This window comes from Trachypithecus francoisi, unplaced genomic scaffold (assembly GCF_009764315.1).
Source record: "Trachypithecus francoisi isolate TF-2019V2 unplaced genomic scaffold, Tfra_2.0 Lachesis_group0, whole genome shotgun sequence".
NCBI classification, from domain to species: Eukaryota; Metazoa; Chordata; class Mammalia; order Primates; family Cercopithecidae; genus Trachypithecus; species Trachypithecus francoisi.
The window spans coordinates 192130796-192155392 of NW_022681453.1; the positions used below are offsets into that span (position 1 = coordinate 192130796).

At 35.6% G+C, this 24597-nt stretch overlaps 1 protein-coding gene across 1 annotated transcript in view; it reads right to left on the bottom strand.

Annotated features, from left to right (window-relative positions):
* The window catches only part of ATP13A4 (ATPase 13A4), a 153299-nt gene that overhangs the window by 81466 nt on the left and 47236 nt on the right, over positions 1 to 24597 (bottom strand). Inside the window, exons 5-9 of the mRNA XM_033213065.1 lie at positions 14875 to 14945; positions 14705 to 14785; positions 13120 to 13189; positions 11519 to 11653; positions 5865 to 5934 (exon numbers count right to left, since the gene is read on the bottom strand). Coding sequence (XP_033068956.1) covers positions 5865 to 5934; positions 11519 to 11653; positions 13120 to 13189; positions 14705 to 14785; positions 14875 to 14945 — 427 coding nt within the window. The remainder of the gene's footprint in view (positions 1 to 5864; positions 5935 to 11518; positions 11654 to 13119; positions 13190 to 14704; positions 14786 to 14874; positions 14946 to 24597) is intronic.

The following is a 24597-nucleotide window of genomic DNA, read 5'->3' on the forward strand; positions in this document are numbered from 1 at the left end:
TGAGTTCATAGCTGGGGAGGTAACTGTTCAGTGGAGAGCCACAAAGATCTGCAGAGGGTCTCTCCTGAATGTGAAGCAAACTGATCAGCACATTTACATGATGGAACTACTAGCAAATGAACAACTGAACATCTACATTTTAAAATATCATTTACAATAGCATCAAAAATATGAATTACTTAAAAATAAATCTGAGAAAAAAATGTGTAAGACCCATCCATACACTGAAAACTGCAAAACACTGTCAAAGAAATCAAAGACCTAAACAAATGAAGCAGTGTTATACTCATAGAGGAATAGATTGAAATATGTTACTATGTCAATTTTCCATAAATGTATCTATAGGTTCAGCACAATCCCAATAAAAATCCCAACATTTTTTATGCCTACATCAAAAAGTGATAGAGCACAAATAGACGATCTAAGGTCACACCTCAAGGAACTAGAGAAACAAGAATAAACCATACCCAAACCCAGCAGAAGAAAATAAATAACCAAGATCAGAGCAGAACTAAATGAAATTGAAACAAACAAACAAAAAAGCCCACAAAAGATAAAAGAAACAAAAAGTTGGTTCTTTGAAAAGATAAATAAAATTCATGGACCATTAGTGAGATTAACCAAGAAAAGAAGAGAGAAGATCCAAATAAGCTCAATAAGAAACAAAATGGGAGATATTACAACTGATACCACAGAAACACAAAAGATCATTCAAGGATGCTATGAACACCTTTATGCGAATAAACTAGAAAATCTAGAGAAGATGGATAAATTCCTGGAATTATACAACCCTCCTAGGTTAAACCAGGAAAAAATATAAACTGTGAACCCATAGTGAAAAATATAAACCCATAACAAGCAGGAAGATTAAAGTGGTAATTAAAAAGTTACCAAGAAAAAAAAAGTCCAGGACCAGACAGATTCACAGGTGAATTCCATCAGACATTCAAAGAAAAATTGGTATCAATCCTGTTGACACTATTCCACAGGAGAGAGAAAGAGGAAATCCTCCCTAAATCATTTTTTGAAGCCAGTATCACCCTAATACCAAAACTAGGGAAGAACATAACAAAAAAAGAAAACTACAGACCAATGTCCCTGATGAACATAGATGCAAAACTCCTCAAGAAAATACTAACTAACTGAATCCAGCAGCATATCAAAAAGATAATCCACCATGATCAAGTGGGTTTCATACCAAGAATGCAGGAATGATTTAACATCCGCAAGTCAATGGATGTGATGCACCACATAAAGAAAATTTAAAACAAAATCACGTGATCATCTCAATAGATGCAGAAAAAGCATTTTCCAGCATCTCTTTATTATTAAAACCCTCAGCAAAACTGGCATAGAAGGGACATGCCTTAAGGTAATAAAAGCCACCTATGACAAATCCACAGCTAACATTATACTGAATGGGGAAAAGCTGAAAGCATTTCCCCTGAGAACTGGAACAAGACAAGGATGCCCACATTCACCACTTCTATTCAACATAATATTGGAAGTTCTAGCCAGAACAATCAGACAAGAGAAGGAAATAAAGGGCATCCAAATCAGTAAAGAGGAAGTCAATCTGTCACTGTTCACCAATGATATGATAGTATACCAAGAAAACTCTAAAGGCTCATCCAAAAAGCTCCTAGAACTGGTTAATGAATTCAGCAGTTTCAGGATACAAAATTATTGTATACAAGTCAGTAGTTCTGCTATACACAAACAGTGACCAAGCTGAGAATCAAGTCAAGAACGTAACTCCTTTTATAATAGCTGCAAAATACAATAAAATGCTTAGAAATATGCCTAAAGAAAGAGGTGAAAGATCTCTGTAAGGAAAACTACAAAACCCTGATGAAAGAAATTATAAACAATACAAACAGATGGAAATACGTCCCATGCTCATGGATGGGTAGAATCAATATTGTAAAAATGACCATACCGCCAAAATCAATCTACAAATTCAATGCAATTCCCATGGAAATACCACCATCATTCTTCACAGAATTAGAAAAAATAATCCTACAATTCATACGGAACCAAAAAAGAATCTGCATAGCCAAAGCAAGACGAAGCAAAAAGAACAAACCTGGAGGCATCACATTACCCAACTTCAAACTATACTATAAGGCCACAGTCACCAAAACAGCATGGTACTAGTATAAAAATGGGGATATAGACCAATGGAACACAATAGAGAACTTAGAAATAAAGCCAAATACTTACAGCCAACTGATCTTTGACAAAGCAAACAAAAACAACAAGTGGGGAAAGGTCACCCTAGTCAACAAATGATGCTGGGATAATTGGCAAGCCACATGTAAAGAATGAAACTGAGTCCTCTTCCCTCACCTTATACAAAAACCAACTCAAGATGGATCAAAGGCTTAAATCTAAGACTTGAAACCATAAAAATCCTAGAAGATAACACTGGAAAAACTCTTCTAGACATTGGCTTAGCCAAAGGCTTCATAACAAGAACCCAAAAGCAAATACAAAAAAAAAAAAAAAGATAAATACATGGTACTTAATTACCTAATTAAACTGAAAAGCTTCTGCACAGCAAAAGAAATAACCAGCAGAATAAACAGAACATCCACAGAGTGGGAGAAACTCTTTGCAATCTATACTTCTGTTGAAGGACTAATACCCAGAATCTACAAGGAACTCAAATCGGCAAGAAAAAAAACAAACAATGCCATCAAAAATTGGGCTAAGAACATGAATAGACAATTCTTGAAAGAAGATATAAAGATGACCAAGAAACATATGAAAAAGTCCTCAACATCAGTAATGATCGGGGAAATGCAAATCAAAACCACAATGCGATATCACCTTACTCCTGCAAGAATGGCCATAATCAAAAAATCAAAAAATAACACATTCACAAGGATGTGGTGAAAAGGGAACACTCTTACACTGTTGGTGGCAATGTAAACTGGTAAAACCACTATGGAAAATAGTATGGAGATTCCTTAAAGAACTAAAAGTAGATCTACCATTTGATACAGCAATTCCACTCCTGAGTATCTACCCAGAGGAAAAGAAGTCATTATATGAAAAAGATACTTGCATGTGCATGTCTAAAGCAGCACAATTTGTAACTGCAAAAATATGGAACAAGCTCAAATGCCCATCAATCTATGAGTGGATAAAGAAAATGTGGCATGTATATAACATGGAATACCATACAGACATAAAAAATGAAACAATGGCATTTGCAGCAACCTGAATGAAATTGGAGACTGTTATTCTAAGTGAAGTAACTCAGAAATTGAAAACTAAACATCGTATATTCTCACTCATAAGTGGGAGCTAAGCTATGAGGACGCAAAGGCATAAGAATGACACAATGCACTTTGGGGGTTCAGGGCAAAGGGTGGGAGGGGAGTGAAGGATAAGACTACACACTGGGTACAGTGTACACTGCTCAGGTGATGGGTGCACCAAAATCTCAGAAATCACCACTAAAGAACTTATTCATATACCAAAATAAATAAAAATAAATAAATAAATACATTTTTAACCAGGAAAAAATTATATTCCCCTTAAAAATATTTTATTTCCTTTAATTGGATGGTTACATCACTAGAGTATATTTTGAATGTTATATTCTACATATGTATATACTATAAGCAAGCCTGAAATAGATACCAAAAAGAGTTACTAACACAAAAATACACACATATTTCCACAATTTAGAATACACTTATCAGTTTCAGTAATTGTATAACCTGTATCACTGCACTTATGGCTAAACACTGGTAACCCAGCCAGATATACAGCATTTTTGTGTTTTTCAGAATGTATTACAAATTATTATTTTTTTAAAAAAAGAGCTACATTTTAAGTGTGTGCAGATGTGAATTTTGGCTTACAAAACTGTTTTTAATATTCATCTATGGTATTTTCTTGGCAAAGAAAATCAACATTTGTTCCCACTGCATGACTTTAATAGACAGATCAGTAGACATCCTAGGAACACTCTAAGGAAGCAACCCCAGGTTATGGAAAATATCTCATCAAACATTGGCATCTTTGAATTTTATTTGTGACAATTGTTTACGTTATTGTACATTTCATATTAGTACTTAATAGGAATTCTAACAGATTTTTAAATGAGCTTCTAAAGATTTATAAACTGAAGTCTGTACATCTATAAATTATTGTAATTCTAAAGAAATCCCAGCATTTTTTAAAGAAATTGACAGGATGAGTTCCAAAGTCATATAGAAACCCAAAGGGCTCAATAGTGTCAAAATACTCTAAAAAAGAAGAGCGAGGCTGTAGGACTAACATTACCCTATTTCAAAACTTATTATAAAGCAACATTGTATGGTATTGATATAAAAAAGCAAATACAATAAAAGCAAAAAAATAAAATTGGGTAGGAAATCAAGAAACACATCCACCCATATGTGAACAATTGATTTTTGACAAAAGGTGAAAAGTCAATTCATTGGAGAAAAGATAATCTTTTCAACAAATGGTATTGGAACATTTGGATATCTGTTTGCAAAAAATGACCCTCAATCCAAAAAAACAAAAGCCAAAATCAAAATGTAATATAGAACTACATGTAAAACCTAAAACTCTGAAAGACAATACAGAAAATCATGGTGACTTTGACAAAAATATCTTAGAAATTACATCAAAAGCATGATCCACAAAAGAAAACATTGATAAACTTGACTTTAACAAAAATAAAAATGTCTGCTCTTGGAAAAACACTGTAAAGAGAATGGGAAGGTAAGTCATAGACTGACAGAAAATATTTGCAAATCATTTATCTGATAAAGGACTTATATCCGTAATGTGGAATAAACTCAATTTTAATAATAAAAATAATCTAATAAACAACAAATTTAAACAAATACTTCACCAAAAAAGATATATGATCAGCAAATAAGAATTTGAAAAGATATTCAATGCCATTAGTCATTAGGAAAATGCAAATTAAAACAAGGATGAAATACTACCACACACTAAAGTGGCCAAAATTAAAACGACTGGCCATACCAAGTGCTGTCAAGAATGTGGAGCACTTAGAACTCTCACACTGCTGGTGTAAAACGGTGCCACCACTTTGGACACAAGATTGGCAGTTTCTTAAAATGTTAAATATCTATCTAGTACATGACCCAGCTGTTCCATAGCTGGGTATTTTCTCATAAGAAATGAAAGAGCATGTCTATACATGGCTTATACCTAAATGATCATAACACCATTACTTGGAATCGCCAAAGACTGGAACCCAAATATGCATTGACAGGTGAGTGGATGAACGAACTAGTATATCTGCACAATGAGATAGCCTCAGAAATAAAAGGAATGAATGACTGATGCACTTAATAAAGTGGATAAAATACGAACTTTGATCTCCCCCCAAGTTAACCAAAAATGTATTATAAAAGACCTAAAGAATGCATACTGTAAAATGCCATTTATGTATTAATATTGAGCCTGGAAATGAATCTACAGTGACAGAAAGCTGATAAATGATTGCCTGAGGGATGGGGGAGGTGGGAGGAAGCAGGAGAGAAAACAACTAGAAGCAGGAACAAGGCAACTTTTGGGAGTGATGAATGGTCATTATCTTGAGGATTATGATAGTTTCATGGGAATATACACATGCCAAACTTATCAAATTCTGCACTATAAATGTGTTAAGTTTACCAATGTCAATTCTACCCCAATAAACTAGTTCTTAAGGTAAAAAAAAATCTTAAGTTCCTCATCCCTTTGAACAAATGCCTAAGGAAAAATGAATATGAAGATGAGAATACCAGGAGCAATCAGAAATACAAATTCAAATTATTTTCTGATTCCATGTGAATAGCACATAGATCTAAAATAATGGAACTTACCTTTTCTCCCACACACAGAGACTGTAATGCTATTATGTGACTCGACTAGATGGTGGAGTTTTACAGATTGCTGAAAAAGAAGGGAAAATGGAAAAGTCTTATCTATTTGAGCATAGTTTCTAGGTATTAAGTAAGGTGCTAGGCTTCTTTAAAGATGGAACACTGTCTTATTGCCAATTGAATGGAATGTACTGGCTAAAAACAAAGGACTAAGTAGCTCTTTATTTAATTGAAAAAGCATCCAATTCCTAGTGATCTTCACGCAGCAGTAAGTATGTTTTCTTCAGCAGAAAGGAATTTCCAGCATGCTCTTTCCACTCAGAAGAGTTTTTGACACTGAACTCCAGCCTGGGCAAGAGAGCAAGACTCCATCTCAAAAAATAAATAAATAAATAAATAAATAAATAATAATGAAATAAAAATAAAAATCAATAAATGAATAAGGAGTTTGATGGTTCCTGCTACTTCCTCATACTATTGGTTGTTGTAATACATGAAACATATGGGATGAGAGTGAATCAGTAAGAGAAACAAAAACACAATTATATTTGATTCCACATCATTGGGAAACTATTGTGTAAAAGACCTCCTGCTTGATTCTGGGGGTTAAAAGTCCCAATCATTTAATGTGTTCATTTTGTCATCCTGATTTTGTCATTTAAGATACTTCCTAAATTCCCTAGCTTCAAATTATTTGCAAATCTGATAAATGTGTTCTAAAAATGATTAACAGAATAAGCCAATGTCAAAAAGACAGGTGTTCTGCTTTTGTGTAACTCATTCTTTTACTCATTTGTGCATTAATCAACAAACAGTTATTGAGCAAACTTTAATATTTCAGGAATAGAATGAACAAAAGAGATATGGTTCTTAACACCAAGAAATTTACAACCTACTGAGAAAAGTAGGTTTTCATCAAGTAACTACATATATAAATGTATAATGACAATCAGGAATAAGAAGAAAAAATAAAGTACTTTTGGATCATATATAGCAAAGGGAATCAGTCAGGAGAACTCTCCCCTGAAGAAGTGACATTGAACCTAACATCTGAGTAGGAGTTATTTAGTCAAGGGGTAAAGGCAAATCATGAAGATGAAAAAAAAAAAAATGGACAATGCCAGGTGACATATCGAACTGTTCTGAGGTTAGAAAAAAAGAGTATGTGTCAGGAAACAAAAAGACCTAGTGCATCTGGAGGGCAGAAAGCAAGGGAGATGCTGGGTGAATCAAGGCAGGAGAAAGAAGTCAAAGCAGCAGTTACACGTATACGTGCAGCAGTAGTTCGTAGAGAGGGCCCGAGGAATGTCCCACAGGGGCTGAGCAGGTATACTCTTTTCATAATAGCACTAAGACGTTAATTGCCTTTTAGAATCTTATTCTTGCACAAGTGTACAGTGGTGATGTCCAGAGGCTGAGTGGTGTTTAATATCACAATAGACTAAATGCAGAAGCAGTTACAAAAATCCAATTGTCAGAAATAAAAAAAAGAAGTACAATTATCAAAGTATTTAAATCAACTGATACAGAAAATTTTTAAAAGACTGCCACGGTCTGAATGTGACCCAAAATTCGTGTATTGAAATCCTAACCCCCGAGATGATGATATTAGGAGGAGGGGCCTTTGAAAGGTGATTAGGTCATGAATAATTTTAGTGCCCTTATAAAAGAGGCCCAGGAGAGACGCCATATCTCTTTTACCATGTGAGGATGCAATAAGAAGGTGCCATCTCTGAATCAAGAAGAGAGACCTCACCAGACACTGAATCTGCTGGTGTCTTGATCTTGAACTTTCCAGCCTCCATAACTAAAGAAATAAATTCTGTTGCTTACAAGCCAAAAACAAAGAAAATCCAATTGTCTTCTTTTAAACCAAACATAAAAGAGATTTGCAAAAATGTAAAATAATGCCATTCTCCTCACTAAATTATTTTTATTTTGGAAAATACAGTTGTCTTTAAATATATATTTATATACAAATATGTTATTATTATTTTTAATTAATTAATTAATATTTTATGATTCTGAGTTTTAATTCTTAATTTGGTAAATACCAGTAGATATAACCTACAAGATTTAAAACTCTTAGAGATCCTCAGTGATTTTTAAGAGTTTAAAGAGCTCTAGAAACTAAAAAGTTTGTGAGTCTTGAGGTAAAGCTTTAAAGTCTGTGATGAGAATTAGAAGTTTATTGTAAGAGCAATGGGAATATTTTGAAGCATTTTAGTGATAAAAGCTTGTAAATAAACGTGTTCTGCAAGAATGATGTATGGAGGCCAGATGGGAGGTGATTGCAAGGTAGAAAACGATACTAACTCGAACCTTAATAGTGCTAGGGTGGAAAAAAGTGAATGATGTCAAGAGATATTTAGGAAGGAAAAATCAAAGGACTTCCTGTGTAATTGAAGGGGAAGAAGAAAGAAAGTTTCAAGGTGGCAACCAGATTTCTGGCCTGTGCAACGGAATGGTCAGTAGTATCTGCTACCAAATCAGAAAAACCTAAGTGCAGATTTAAGGAGAAGAATCTTTGAGTTTTATGTTGAGAATGTTGAATTTAAGGTAATTTTTTGATATTAAGGTGGGGATATCAAATAGGTAGTTGAAGCTATGAGTCTGGAACTGAAAAGGGATATCTGGATTTGAGATATACATACAAATTTGAAAGTCATTAGCATATGCCTTTGAAGTCATTGGCATGTACCGCTATAAAAATAATGAAGAATCTTTTATGTACTTGCATGAAAAGATCCTCAAGATATATTAATAGTAATTTTTTAAATAGCAAGTTAGAAAATAATGTAATTATGCTACCACTTAGATAAGAAAAAAAGAAAATACATATACTTGTATTTGCTTCATTTGCCTAAAAACTTTTTTGGAAGATTACACAAGAAACTAATGTAAGCAGTTGGCCAAGTGGAGTGGGAGAGAAAAATGGAGACTTTACATTATATGCATTTTCATGTTGTTTTGACTTTGGAACACTCATTTTTTAAAAGTCAGATAGAGAAGGATGAGCTATCAAAAGAGAATGGAAAAGAGCAACTGGAGAGGATGCAGAGTGTATTGTCACTGAAGCCAAGGAAAAGAGTGCGTCAGAAAGAATGGAGCAGTTAACTGTGTCAAATCCAACTGAGAGGTTTAGCGAAATCTGTACTGTGGGAAAAAAAATATCCACTGCAGGGGGATCATAACATGAGCAAGCAAAACACCAAGAACCCAATAAAAATTGATAAAGGACACAAAGAGTTCACAGTAAAAGAAATACAAATGGCCTAAAGTGTGAAGAAATGCTCAACTCATAATAGAAAACATGTGATTGGAGTTACTGAATTCTGTTTTCACTTACATTGGTAAAGATAAGAAAAACTTATCTACTGTTGTAAGGAATGTAAATGGGTATTACTTTTTTTATATATAGAGAGAGATGAGGTCTCACTATATTGCTCAGGCTGGTCTTGAACTCCTGGGTCTAAGCTATCCTGCCACTTCAGGCTCCCAAAATTTTGAGATTACAGATGTGAGCCTCCATACCTGGCCAGTATTACTTTTTTTAAGAGGCATTTTGACAACATGCATTAAACATACCTAGCTTATGACTAAGTAATTTCAATTGCAGAAATTTTCTATATATCAATACAGATATTCATAAGCATATATACTTGTTATATACATATGTATACATATGTAATATGTATTCATATGCATACATATATATAGATGTATAAAAAGATATATGTGCAAGGATGCTTCTGCAGCATTGTCTTAGTAGCAAAAGACTAGAAACAACCAAATACATATCAATATTGCACTGGTTAAAAATTATGATACATCTAGAGAAAATGTATTTGTGCAGATGCAGAAAGATATTTAGGATATAACAGGTAAGAAATTCAAGTGGAGGCTGGGCACGGTGGCTCATGTCTGTAATCCCAACACTTTGGGAGGCCAAGGCAGGTGGATCACTGGAAGTCAGGAGATCAACACCATTCAGGCCACCATGGTGAAACCCCGTCTCCACTAAAAATACAAAAATTAGCCAGGGCGTGGTGGCACACGGCTGTAATCCCAGCTACTTGGGAGGCTGAGGCAGGAGAATTGCTTGAACCTAGGAGGCAGAGGTTGCAGTGAGCTGAGATCGCGCCATTGCACTCCAGCCTGGGCGATGACAGCAAAACTCCATCTCAAAAATAAATAAATAAATAAATAAGTAAAATTCAAGTGCAGAACAGTGTACATGGAATATATTCATTCTGTTAAACAAATCAATGCATATGCATTTAATATTGCTGAAAGTATACAGAAAATATGGTCCTAGTGGATGTATCTTGAAAGAGGACCTGAACACTGGGAAGTTTTCCCAACGGGAGGGAGCCTTAATTTTTTTTCACACTCTTTTGTTCTGTTTGAATTTTATTTTTATCATAGCCACCTATTGCCCTTTCTATTAAGGAAAAAAAAAAGAGCTAATTTTAAAAGAACTTTTTAAATTTTAAAATGATCTATGGGCTTTGGGATCACAGTGGTGACCTTAACAAGATTTGTTTAAATGGAGTCATGAGGGAGGAAGGCATGTTGGCATGACTGAAAAGTAAGAGGAAGATGAGTAACTAATGATAACAGACACAAAGACTCTAGAAGTTTTACTGTGAATGGAAAAAGAGTGATATAGTAGTAGCTGAAGGCAGAAGCATGGTCAAGAGAAGAAACTGTTTTGTTTGAGTTTTGTTTTCAAGTTAAGAGAATTTGAGAATGTTAAATGTTGATGGGAAGGCTCTTGAGGAGAAGAGAGGAGTCACTCATGGACTGCATAAGCACCCCAAGAAGGTGGAAGAGGATGGTCTCGCAGGCACAGCCGAGGGCACTTCCTCCACTGGAATGAGAGGTCAGGGCAGGAGGGGGCTGCAGAGATGAGTCATTTGGCACTCAGAAAGTGGGGAGTTGGACAATTTTCTGTCTTATGGCTTCCATCTTTTTTGTGAAATAAGTGATATCTGCTGAATTAAAGAAAGAGTGGAATATGAGAAGATGGGCATTTCAGACACCAGAAGACGGAGATGGCTTGAAACCTTCATTTCAGAGGACGGGAGAGCACCTCGATGAGAGATGAACAGAAGGCTTGTCCAGATGAGGTTGGAATTCACAGATTTATAGTGCGACCAACCAATCTGTTCTATGTAATTTTTTTCCAACAGTATCTAGAAACCTGGTGTAGGCAAAAAGAAAGCCAGGAGTTGGACTGCAGCCTTGACAAATGAGTACCAGCCAAACATAAATGGCAAAGGAGTTCATATTAAATAGATTCCTCCACCTTCCATCTCTCTTCCACCATCCTCAAGTCCCATCAGTATTCTCTACATGCATTTTTTCACATATTCACAATTCATAAACCTTTGCATGTTGTTCTGGCTAATTAGTCTTAAGTAAATTAAAGAGAGAGAGGAAAAATAACTTCAAATGTCAGAGATTGGAATGGGAGGAAAGGGAAAGAACTAAATTGTTGAACACTGCTTACTGTGCTACATATTTACAAACTTGGTCTCATTTACTATGGAGCAGGAAGTGACTATTTCCTGATACTCCTTTCTAACAAATTTTTAATAAACTCACTATTCTCCCCTTTCTGAAACCATAGAACTAATAGAGAAACTCACCTCTCTGAGATCATATACTGTCAAAGATATGGAAATTATGGACATGATTATGATGGCAAAAGCATATTCCTTATAGTCTTCACTAAACCACAAACAGACACTGAAGAGTTGAAATATATAAAATGGATTTAGAACCTGTTGGCAGACATAAAAACAGGAAAGCAAGCGAGATTTTTAGGCTTCACACTTAGCTCTTTATTTACTTGTTTTCATAATCATCTTCATGACATACATCATCCCACACAACATTCTTATTATATTTATTCAGCAACTGACAAGTGCCAGACACTGCTCTAAGCAACTTTACTTGAATTTTCTCATTTAATTCCCACAATTACCTTATTAACCAGAAGTTACTTATCTTCATTGTAATGATAAAGAAACTGAACCTTAGATCTTAAGAAATATGTCCAAAGTCATGCGACCATGATTGCCACAGACCCAAGACTTAAACCCAGGCAATCTGACCCCAGAGCACTTACTTTTAATCACTGTCGCACTTTACAATTTACAAAGTAGTGTCTCATGTATTGACATGTTGACCATCACAATAGTTATTTAAGGAGTAGATGTTGTCATCTCCTGTTTACATTTACTGGCCTTCAGAAAGGTGAAGTATTAGTTCAGGTTTACAAAGTTAAAATACTTTCTAGTCTCTTCTTCTGTATGACATAACACCTGCCATATTTGAAGTCGTTAAGGAACTTGATTAATGGGTGAGTTGAAGACTGCATGTTCTCATTAAGTAGAGAGCTGTGCTGAAAGCAGTAAGCTGCAATAGAGCATCTAGAACACTGTGCGAGAGAGTAGCTGTTAACTTCAACAGCTGGAATTCAGCTTTGGTCAAATAACATGTTGTGCCTTTACTTAAATTCCCCCTAGTTGGTTTCCTTCTGTCTAAAACAGAAATGGCAATCCTTTCTTCTAGTTAGAGAGGCAGTACACAGAAACATTCCCTATTGGTTTGTTTTACTTTCTTTCATGCTTGACAGCTTGCTGGAAATATTTTTAAAGTACCTTAAGTTTAGTAAGCTTTTTTAAGGCAAGGAGGAGTGGAGAGGGAGCACAGGGAAGCCAGAGTACAGCTAGAGGGCTATGGTTTGATAATAGTCAATGTAAAGTGAAAAAAGGAGGATCCCAGTGATAGGGTCCAAAAAGGAAATTTCATCTTATACCTTGAGATCTGCAGTACTAATAAGGCTGAATAAATGGAGTTTTTTCTTCCTACATTTTTAGGCACCAAGAAACTTGTATCTGTTACCTAACAAAAGGATTAGCTTAAAAAAAACGGAGTTTCACGAAGTTAAAACAAGTTAAGCAGCACAGTATTAAAAAAGAAAAGAAACATTACATTCATCCAGCCATTAAATGTTAAGTAAGTATAATGAGTTTCACACCCTGTCTTGCCTAAGGCAATCTGCAAAAGAACCACTTGAAGAAAAAGAGTAAGCAAGAGATATGAGGATAATATGCTTGGCATACTTCCAAAATATATTCTATATTATAGTTACTTATTAACAAGTAGCACTCTTGATTATTTCACTGGAGTCAAACTTCTTTATTTTCTATCCAACACCAAGAGAAAATGCTGGAGAAATTACCTCCTTGATGAGCAGTTTCCAAACTGGTGTAACTTCAACATCGATAGTATTAGGCCCACATATTAACCTCCTATAGAAAGAAATCACGTATCACTCCATCACAAATAATAAAATTAAAACTCACTACTCACCTATTCAGAAAAAGGTCTATTCTATGTTCAATTTCTCACTTGTGGGACCAACATAAGCCTCCCTTGTTATATACCATTCCCATCCTTCTCAAAATAGTGGGAGGTGAGGGTTCTCAGTTGCAAAACCGATAAATATGACCATATTGCTTCTAGAACTATACTCTTCCCAAGGTCTAAATATTTTTCTAAATGGTATTTTGGGTATTTAATATTAAATATTGTCTCATTCAAGTAGTTTCAGGATTAGCATGTTCCCAATTCTGTCTCGCCTCAATTCCGGTTTTATTACTATAAGACCATGATATAGTTAAGAGAAAATACCTTTATTGATAAGGAAATGCTGTTTCTACTTTCCTACCCCTATTTAGTAGTTCTGGAAAACTTCATAATGTATTTTAATGTAGGTGGAAAGTTCTGTGATCTCAAAAATAGCTCTACACACATAATTATTCGGCTTTTTGATTCAGTGTCTCTAAAACCCAGAGATGTGTTTCTTTGATTATGCGGAGGAAAGACATTTTATGAGTTACGTTACTGTTGAAAACACTAACTGCTTTCTCTGTGTCTTCCACCTCGATGCTCAGATTAAATAGCTTGGTCAAATGTATGAGAGCAGTGCTTCTCAAACTTTAATGTTTATATAGATCACTTGGTGATATTGTTAAAATGAAGATTCTGATTCAACGGGATGAAAAGTGGTCTGAGATCATGCATTTCTAACAAGCTCCCAGGTGATGCAGATTCTGCTAGGCTCTACATCTCTTCAAAGTACTAGAAATGGGGAAGGGCGAAGCTTGTGAATCATAAAAACTTAGAACAGCAAGGCCTTTAAAGAGTCCTCCCCCAGTCTATGATTGGGAAACAAAGGTACAGGGAGGAAAAGATATTTGTTCAAAGCCCACAGACTCTTGACATACCAGTGCCCTCCCTAAATCTCTCTTCTCTGCCTAATAATTCATTTGGAATTGTGGAGCTACACATCTTGCATGGTGTTCTACTGCTGTTCCATGGTAATTATTTAACTGCATTATCATGATCTAATATGTATTTCTTGATTATAACCTAAACTGGCTCAACTTTATATTATAATAACCTTAAGAAACATTGTCTGGAGTAGAAAGAGCACTACCTCTGCAGCCAGGAGCGTGGGCCTCAGTTCTTCCGCTACTAATTCCCATCTGTGTGACCTCGTTCTGGCCATGAAACCTTTCTGAGCCTCAGATTTCTCATTTGTTGTATGGAAATGGTGATAATGCCTGTTCTACCTGCCCCATAAGGTTGCTCTGAAGATGAAGTAATATAATGTATGTGAAAGATTTAATTTAATAATACTAAATAGAGCATTACAATATTTTCTGATATTAATCCATTAAGATAACTATTTACTGAGCTGTCTATTTGGCTAACTGATAATAATCCTTTTGAGCTAGTATAGGCAATAACATGCATGGTACCTAATCTCTTGTTCTTCTCTTGTCAAGCCTGATCCAAATTTTTGATGTATCTTGGCAGAACTGAGCCAGTCTTCCAAAGAGCTAAAATAATAATAATGAAAAGAACATATTTAGCAGTAATATTTTTGAGATATTTTTCTTCTTTGGTTGTACTTGCTAAAATAACTTACCCAATTTTCTGGAACTGTCCTTCTAAGTAGTTCCAAACATATCTTATTTTCTGCACTTTTATGCATCTCACCTGCAAAAGAAAAGTACTAAGAAAACCTCTAGTTTGAGGATCAGAGAATAAACAGCAACCAGTGGCTAAAGAAGCATTTGTTTAAAAAGCAAAGATAAAACTTTAACATACTTATTTAAGATTTTATCCTTTTCTAACTTATCCTTTGCTTTTCTACCATACAAATGGTATTCTTTATTAGAAGTCATCATTTAATCAACATGTATCATGGACCTACTACATAGAAAAATATATATGAATAAAACTTAGTCTCTGCATTCTACTACTTTATAAACTAAGAAGGAAAAATTTCTAAAAAAAAAGACATAGAGTCCAATATGTACATGTCAAAAAAATTAAAACATAATAAAATAAAAAATACGGTTTTGAAATGCTGTAGACATAAAGAAAGAGAAGATGATGGAAGGGCAACATGATGGAGATGATGTATGAGTTACAGTGCTGAAGGATTAGAAGACTTTTACTCAGATGAGAAAATAGAAAGTATTTTAAAGAGACTGCTCACAAGTTAGTTTGGGGGAAGAAGGCCAGTGAGCACGCCTATTTGTAGAATGAAGAATGAAGCTAGAAAGACAAACTGAAACCAAAGTACTGATACTGGAGTTGAGAAGAAATTACTCAGACAGATAATGAGGTTACAGAAGTCCTCAGTAATGTTTTCTTTTTAATGAAGAGCAGTGCCCAATCATTTTCCTTTCTAACATAAAAAGACCCAACTATATGCGACCTATGAAGAATCATTTAACTAGTAATAACATACATAGGCTGAAGATGAAAGAATGGAAGAAGACATTCCATGAAAATGGAAACCAGAAGAGAGTAGAAATAGTTTTACTTATATCAGATAAGATACACTTTAAATTAAAGCTATAAAAAGAGACAAAGAAGATCATTGCATAATGACAAAGGAGTCAATTCAATAAGGGATTAACGCTCATATGTATGCACCCAACATGGGAGTACCTAAATATGTAAAGCAAATATTAATAAAACCAAAGGGAGAAATTGACTGCAACACAATGATAGTAGAGAATTTCAACACCTCACTCACAGCAAAGAACAGATCATCCAGACAGAAAATTAACAAAGAAATATGAAATCTAAACTACACTGTAGATCAAATGGACCTAATAGACACTTATAGAACATTCCATTCAACAGTTGCAGAATATACAGTCTTCTCAACTGCTCATGGAACAGTATCCAGAATAGATTATACATTAGGTCACAAACAACTCTTAACAAATGTTAAAAACTGAAATCATATCAAGTATTTTTCTGATTATAATAGCATAAAAGCAGAAATCAATAAAAGCAAGAAAAACTTCAGAAACTTTGCAAATACATACAAATTAAACAACATGCTCTTGAACAACCATTGGTCAACAAAGAAATTAAAAGAGAAATTTCAAAATTTCTTGAGACAAATGAAAATGAAAACACAGCTTATCAAAAACCTATGGGATGCAGAAAAAGCTGTTCTAAGAGGAAAGCATATAGTAATAAATACCTCTATACAAAAAATAATTATCTCAAATAGACAATCTAACATTGCACCTCAGGGAAAAATGAGAACAAACTAAATCCAAAATTAATAGAAAGAAGGAAATAATAAAGATCAGAACAGAGGTAAATAAAACGAGAAAACAAAAGGTCAAAAAACCCAAAGAGCTGGATTTTTTAAAGGATAAACAAAATTAACAAACGTTTAGTCAGACTAAAGAAAAAAAGGGAAGACTCAAAATCAGAAATGAAAAAAGAGACATTACAAATGATAACAAAGGAATACAAAAAACCCTAAGAGATTATTATAAACAATTATATACCAACAAGTTTGATAAATCTAGAAGAAATGGAAAAATTCCTGGACACATGTAAGCTATCAAGATTGAATCATGAAAAAACAGAAAATGTGAACAGATGAATTAGCAGAGATTGAATCAGTGATAAAAAGTCTTGCATCAAAGAAAAGCTCAGTACCTGATGGCTTCACTGCTGAATTCTACTAAACATTTAAAGAAGAATACCAATTCTACTCAAACTATTCCAAAAAATTGAAGAGGGGAAAATATTTCCAAATTCATCTATGCATCACCCTGATAACAAAACTAGAGAAGAGCACAACAAAAAAGAAAACCATATGTCAATATTCCTGACAAACCTAGAAGCAAAAGTTGTCAACAAAATTAAAGTTAACAGCACATTAAAAAGATCATTTAGCATGATCAAGTGGAATTCATCCCAGGATACAAGGATGATTCAACATACACAAATGAATAAACATAAAATATCACATTAACAGAATGAAACACAAACACCATATGATCATTTGAACAAATACAGAAAAGCATCTGACAAAATTCAACATCCTTTCATGATAAAAACTCAACAAAATAGATATAGAAGGAATGCATCTCAACACAATAAAAGCCATGCAAATCAACAGCTAATATTATACAAAATTAGAAAATATTGAACGTTTTTCCTGTAAGATCTAGAACAAGACAAGAATGCCTGTTTTCATCACTTTTATTCAACATATTACAGGAAGTCCTAGCCAGAGCAATTAGGCAAGAGAAAGAAGCAAAAGACATCAAAATTGGAAAAGAACTTAAGTTGCCCCTTTTTGCAGATGACATGATATCATATATAGAATATCCTAAAGACTCCACATGCACAAAAAAAACTAATAAACAAATTCAGTAGAGTTACAGAATACAAAATCAATGTATAAAAATCAGTAGCATTTCTATAACTAATAGCAAACTATCTGAAAAAGAAATCAAGAAACTATCCCATTGGTAAAAAAATAATAAAATGGCTATAAATAAAACTATCCCATTGGCAAAAATAAAAATAAAAAAATAATAAAAACGGCTACAAAAAATAATAAAATACGTAGGAATAAATTTAACCAAGGTCTTGAAAAATCTCTACACTGAAATCTACAAAACATTATTGCAAGACATTGAAGAAGACAAAAATAATTGAAAAGATATTCCATTCTCATGGATTGAAAGAACTAATCTTGTTAAAAATGCCCATACTGTCAAAAGCAATATACAGATTCAATTAAATACCTTTCAAAATACCAGTGATATTCTTCACAGGAATAGAAAAAACAATCCTAAAATTGGTGTGAAACCACAAAAGACCCTGGATACCCAAAGCAAACAGAGCGAAAAGAGCAAAGCCAAAGGCATCACATTATCTGACTTCAAATTTCACTACAAAGCGATAATAACTAAAACAGCATGGTGCTAGCAGAGAAATAGACATATAGACCAATGGAACTGCGTAGAGAAAACAGAAATGAATTCACACACTTGCAGCCACCTAGTTTTCAACAAAGGTGCCAAGAACACACAATGAATAAAGGATAGTCTCCTTAATAAATAATGCTGAGATAGGCCAGGCATGGTGGCTCATGCCTGTAATCCCAGCACTTTGGGAGGCTGAGACAGGTGGATCACTTGAGGTCAAGAATTTGAGACCAACCTGGCCAATATGGCAAAACCCCATCTCTACTAAAAGTACAAAAGTTAGCTGGGCATGGTGGTGGGTGCCTGTAATCCCAGCTATCAGGAGGCTGAGGCAGGAGAATCACTTGGACCTGGGAGGCTGAGGTTGCAGTGAGCCGAGACCCTGCCACTGCACTCCAGCCTGGGAGACAGGGCAAGACTCTGTCTCAAAAAAAAGAAAAAAAAAAAAAATATATATATATATAAATCAAACTGAGAAACCTGGCAATCCACATGCAGAAGAATGAAGCTAGACCCCTATATCTTACCATACACAAAACTCAACTTGAAATAGATTAAAGACTTAAATGTAAGATGGGAAATTATAAAACTACTAAAAGAAAAACATAAGGTCTGACATGGCATTGGTCTGGGCAAGGATTTTTTGGATAAGACTCCAAAAGTGCAAGCTACCCAAAAACAAAAATAGACAATTGAAATTACATCAAGCCAAAAGCTTCTATACAGCAAAGGAAATAACTAACCAAGTGAAAAGACAACCTACAGAATGGAAGAAAATATTTGCAAACTGTATATCTGACAAGGGGTTAATATCCAGAATATATAAGGAACTCAAAAAACTCAGTACCAACAAAACAACTATTTGATAGAAAATGGGCAAAAGACCTAAACAGACATTTTTCAAAAGAAGACACACAAATGGCTCACAGATAAATGAAAACATGCTTAATATCACTGGTCATCAGGGAAATGCACGTGAAAACCACAGTGAGCTATCACCTCACTCTAGTTAAAATGCTATTATCAAAAAGACAAAAAAAATGACAAATGCTAGTGAGGATATAAAGAGAAGAAACTCTTGTACACAGTGGGAATATAAATTAGTACAGTCATTATGAAAAACAGTATACAGGCTCCTTATAAAATTAAAAATAAACCATCATATGATCCCTTAATCCCAATAGTAGGTATATATCTAAAGGAAAAGAAATCAGTATGTCAAAGAAATATCTGCACTCTCATGTTTATTGCAGTAATATTCACAATAACCAAGATATGGAATTAACCTAAGGCTCTATCAATGGATGAATGGATAAACTATACATATACATTTTCTTTGTGGAATGTTATTTGGCCTTAAAAAGAAGGAGATTCTGTCAGTTTTGACAACATGGGTGAACCCTGAAGAGACGTTAAATGAAATAAGCAAGACACAATAAGGCAAATACTGCAGGATCTGACTCATTTGTGAAATCTAAAACAGCTGATGTTGTAGAAGTAGAGAGTAGAATATTGGGTATCAGAGGCTGGGGGGAATAGCATAGACAATGGGATGGAGGAAGGTTGGTCAACAGTACAAAGTTACAGTTAGATAGAAGGAATAAATTTTGTTGTTCTTTTGCAGAGCAGGGTGACTATGTTTAGCAATATTGTACTGTATATTCCAAAATAACTAGAAGACAGGATTTTGAATATTATCACCACAAAGAAGTGATAAACCTATGAGGTGACAGATATGCAAATATCCTAATTTGATTTACACATAATGTATACATGTATCAAAACATCACACTATACCCCATAAATATGTACAATTATTCTATGTCAATTAAAAACAAAATTTCAAAATCCTGGTAGCCACATTAAACCAGTAAAAAAAAGAAAAAAAAGAATGAAAGAAAATAAAAGATACTGAAAAAGATTAGGCTGGCAGCAAATACTAAAGAACAAAGAGGAGGTTATTACAAAAAAAATAAGGAAGTGAGGGTCTGAGACTGTTGGCAGTGGGAGAAAAGGGAAGGGTTGATGCTTATGACAATTGTGTGTTCTTGCTTCTGATTCTTTAAGCAAGTTCATATGTGAATGTGAATTTCCATGAACTGGTGACCTAACTAAACACAAAGAGAAACAGTGAGACTGACGTATTGTCATAGAGTAATGGTTATTATACTCTCAGGTTGCTCATTGGAATCATCTGGGGAGCTTTGAAAAAGGCTGCTTGTCGGGCCGGGCGCGGTGGCTCAAGTCTGTAATCTCAGCACTTTGGGAGGGCGAGACGGGCGGATCACGAGGTCAGGAGATCGAGACCATCCTGGCTAACACGGTGAAACCCCGTCTCTACTAAAAAATACAAAAAACTAGCTGGGCGAGGTGGCGGGTGCCTGTAGTCCCAGCTACTCGGGAGGCTGAGGCGGGAGAATAGTGTGAACCCGGGAGGCGGAGCTTGCAGTGAGCTGAGATCCGGCCACTGCACTCCAGCTTGGGCGACAGAGCGAGACTCCGTCTCAAAAAAAAAAAAAAAGAAGAAAGAAAGAAAAAGACTGCCGTCTGGGCCCCACCCTCAAGGATTCTGTTTTGTTTGCAGTGCATTCTGGGCATAAATATTTTTAATTTTCCTCAGGTAATTTTAATGTGCAGCCAAAGTTGAGGAACAACGTCTAGAGCTTCCTTTTGTAGCTACCCTGCTAAATCGCTATTTGAGAACTTCAACTAAATTTTTCTTTGCTTCAGTTTCCCCATGAATACATTTAGGCAATTGGACAGATTATGTCTATGTTCTACCTCAGCTTCTCTCTAGATATTCTATGCTCAAGAATATTATTGTCATTATAACCATTAGATACATTTTAAAACTGGAAAGACCATATAGCTGGCACAAAATAAGTGCTCAATACATTTTTTATTAAATAAATGAGTGAAAGCTTTGCAAAACCACATCAACCAGAAATGCAGTTTAAATCCCTTAGCTCCAAGGTCTAGGTTACCAAAAATGAATGTTAACTCTATGCCATAGGTGTATGTACATGTACACATGTGCACGTGTGCGCTCACACACACACACACACACACAGGCATTGAAACTTACCAAATAGCATGTAAAATGCTGTTTTTTTTTTTAATTTTACAGAATGGATTTATTTCAGCAAGGTTGGTTGCAACATACTGCATTTAAAAAGTATACCTTATTTCCAATTTAGAGTGAATTGCCAGTAGGAATGACACACAATCTGTCTCTAATTTGCAGATTTCACAATCTGCAAAGGAAATATTTGTAAATGACAGGCTCTAGGGCGTGTTAGCCATCATGACACGTTGGAATCTCAAGCATCTTGCCTCACAATTTGCTTTTCTCTTCAGTATTCTTTGCAATTTTGCAAATACAGCAGGATTGTAATAACAGCTACTATTTGGGAGGCATGTTAGGACTTTTCACATGTTATGTTTAGTCTTTTCCATCATCCTGTGGTAGGGCAGATATTATTTTCCTCTTCACTTTGCACCTGAAGTTCATTTTCTTTAAGTAACTTGCCAGGAATTCGAACTCTAGCCCATCTGGCTCCAAAGTTCAGTCTCCCAAAGGATATCATATTAAAGCTAGTCCCAAAGGAAAATCTGAAAATTCATTGACTTCAGGATTAAAGCTGTGTAAAGTGATGGCTGCCTACTTATTAATTATATAAATGCAAAAATCTGTGTTAGAAAAATTTTGAAGGCCAAATCGTGGTTCCAATGTGAGGCTCCTGATCAGTTTGAGAACCTCTTATCAAGAGGCAGAAACCACACACTGAGGTTGAAAAATGTATAAAACATAATAGACATGAAACATCTGTAGATGAAGGCAGCAATAACGAGAAATAAAGAAGCTACTGGTAAGTTTTACCTCAGGCCAGAGAATAGAAAATTCCATTATGTTCTGACAATTTCTGAAGCCATTCCTCACAGAATGAGAAGAATGGCTCCATCCTAGACCTTTTGAGCACATTTGAGATTCCCCCAGGAGAAAACATCTCTGCCTGGAGTTTATCCGCTTCCCCTAGCACGCTCAGAGTCTCTGGAAGCTGGTAAGAGGATGTTAAGCACAATATTTGCAAGAGATGAGGTTTATTTGCCCATTTCCTGGAAATTCAGACCAGGAAACAGCAATTAGGAAATCGAATATCTGCTGCGGGGTGAATTTCATCTTTCTGCTCAGGAATCAGGAAGATTTCCTCTCCCCGGGTTTTCTGCTTATAATTTCTTGTTAGAACATGTTATAAGAGCAACTTGTTTAACAGGTTAAGCACTGGGTGTTAGCTTTGCCTGCAACCCTGCAAGATGGTCCTTAGCTTCTCCTCTTAGCCTGTGTTTCCAAACCTGACATAGTGAGCTATCACCTCACTCTAGTTAAAATGCTATTATCAAAAAGACAAAAAAAATGACAAATGCTAGCGAGGATATAAAGAGAAGAAACTCTTGTACACAGTGGGAATATAAATTAGTACAGTCATTATGAAAAACAGTATACAGGCTCCTTATAAAATTAAAAATAAACCATCATATGATCCCTTAATCCCAGTAGTAGGTATATATCTAAAGGAAAAGAAATCAGTATGTCAAAGATTTGCCGTAATCTTCAGACTTCCTTTAAACCAGTGATCTCCAACCTTTTTGGCACCAGGGACCGGTTTTGTGGAACACAACTTTTTCACGAATGTTGGGGATGAGGTGATGGTTTCAGATCATCAGGCAATCATTAGATTCTCATGAGGAGCACTGTAACCTAAATCCCTCACATGAGCAGTTCACAATATTAAGGATTTCACTCCTGTGAGAATCTCATGCTGCTGCTGACCTGACAGGAGGCAGAACTCAGGCGGTAGTGCTCGCCAGCTTGCTGGCAGCTCACCTCCTGCTGTGCAGCCTGGTTCCTAACAGTCCACGGACAGGGCACCGATCGGTGGCCCGGGGGTTGGGGACCCCTCCTTTAAATGCCCCTAAATGTTACCCTCTTGGTAATGCTGTTATTGTCATCAAGGCTGAGCCCATGACAGCTCCTCTGACTGTAATGAAAGTTTTGTTACTAGCATAGTTCACTGAAGTTCACAAATGACCTTAATACCCGTTGTCTCATTCATTGTATGTTCATAATAGCCCTGAGAAAGGCAAAGAAGGGGTATTACTTTTATTTTATAAATAAGAAACTCAAGACCAGAGAGGCAGTAACTAACCAAACTGCCTATGTCATAGCTGGTAAATGAAGGCGGTACACCTATCACAACTTTCATTTCAAGACCCCTGCCCCTCCTGCAATTCTGTGTGTTGACTTGGCCATTTCTTCATTTATCTGTTCACTTATTTATTTGATGCTACTAAAGATGCTAGAATTTCAGAGCAATGAAACTATGAGAACATAGGCTGTCTGGGAAGCTTATTTCTCCAGGTGAATGGACATCTAACAGATTAGGGCAACTAGTATTTGGAGGTACTTGACCTCCTTTGTTTTTGTTTATTTGGGCAGCTAAGACAACTGAGCAAGTGGAGCACAGTGGCTCACCCCTGTAATCCCAGCACTTTGGGAGGCTGAGGTTGGTGGATCACCTGAGGTCAGGAGTTCAAGACCAGCCTGGTCAACACGGTGAAACTCCATCTCTACTAAAAACACAAAAATTAGCTGGGTATGGTGGCAGGTGTCTGTAATCCCAGCTACTTGGGAGGCTGAGGCTGGAGAATTGCTTGAACTCGGAAGGTAGACGTTGCAATGAGCCACGACAGTGCCATTGCACTCCAGCCTGGGCAACAAGAATGAAACTCCATTTCAAAAACAAAGACAACTGGGTGATAACAATTGACAATAGGAAAATTGCTCATAATTTACTTTTATTATTTTAAATAACTGAACTTGAGCTCATAAAACTAATTTAAACAGCTGACTACCCATACATAAATGTAAGAGAAAACATTCTGTCTTACAAAATGTTTTTAATATGAATGTTAACTAGTCATAATCCAAGCCGAACTAATTTAATAGGGTGAAGAGGGAGCAACCCAAATACATTTGAATGACAAGAATTCAAATAAGGTCATATTTGCAGGCATAAGCAAACCTCCTGGGATATCCCTGGGTGATTACCTTTAATATAAGATTAACCCTGTTACATAGATTGTAATATAGGACACAATACTATTAAGAGCTAATATGTGGCTCAAGCCTGTAATCCCAGCACTTTGGGAGGCCGAGACGGGTGGATCACGAGGTCAGGAGATCGAGACCATCCTGGCTAACACGGTGAAACCCCGTCTCTACTAAAAAAAAAATACAAAAAAAATCTAGCCGGGCGAAGTGGCGGGCGCCTGTAGTCCCAGCTACTCGGGAGGCTGAGGCAGGAGAATGGCGTGAACCCGGGAGGCGG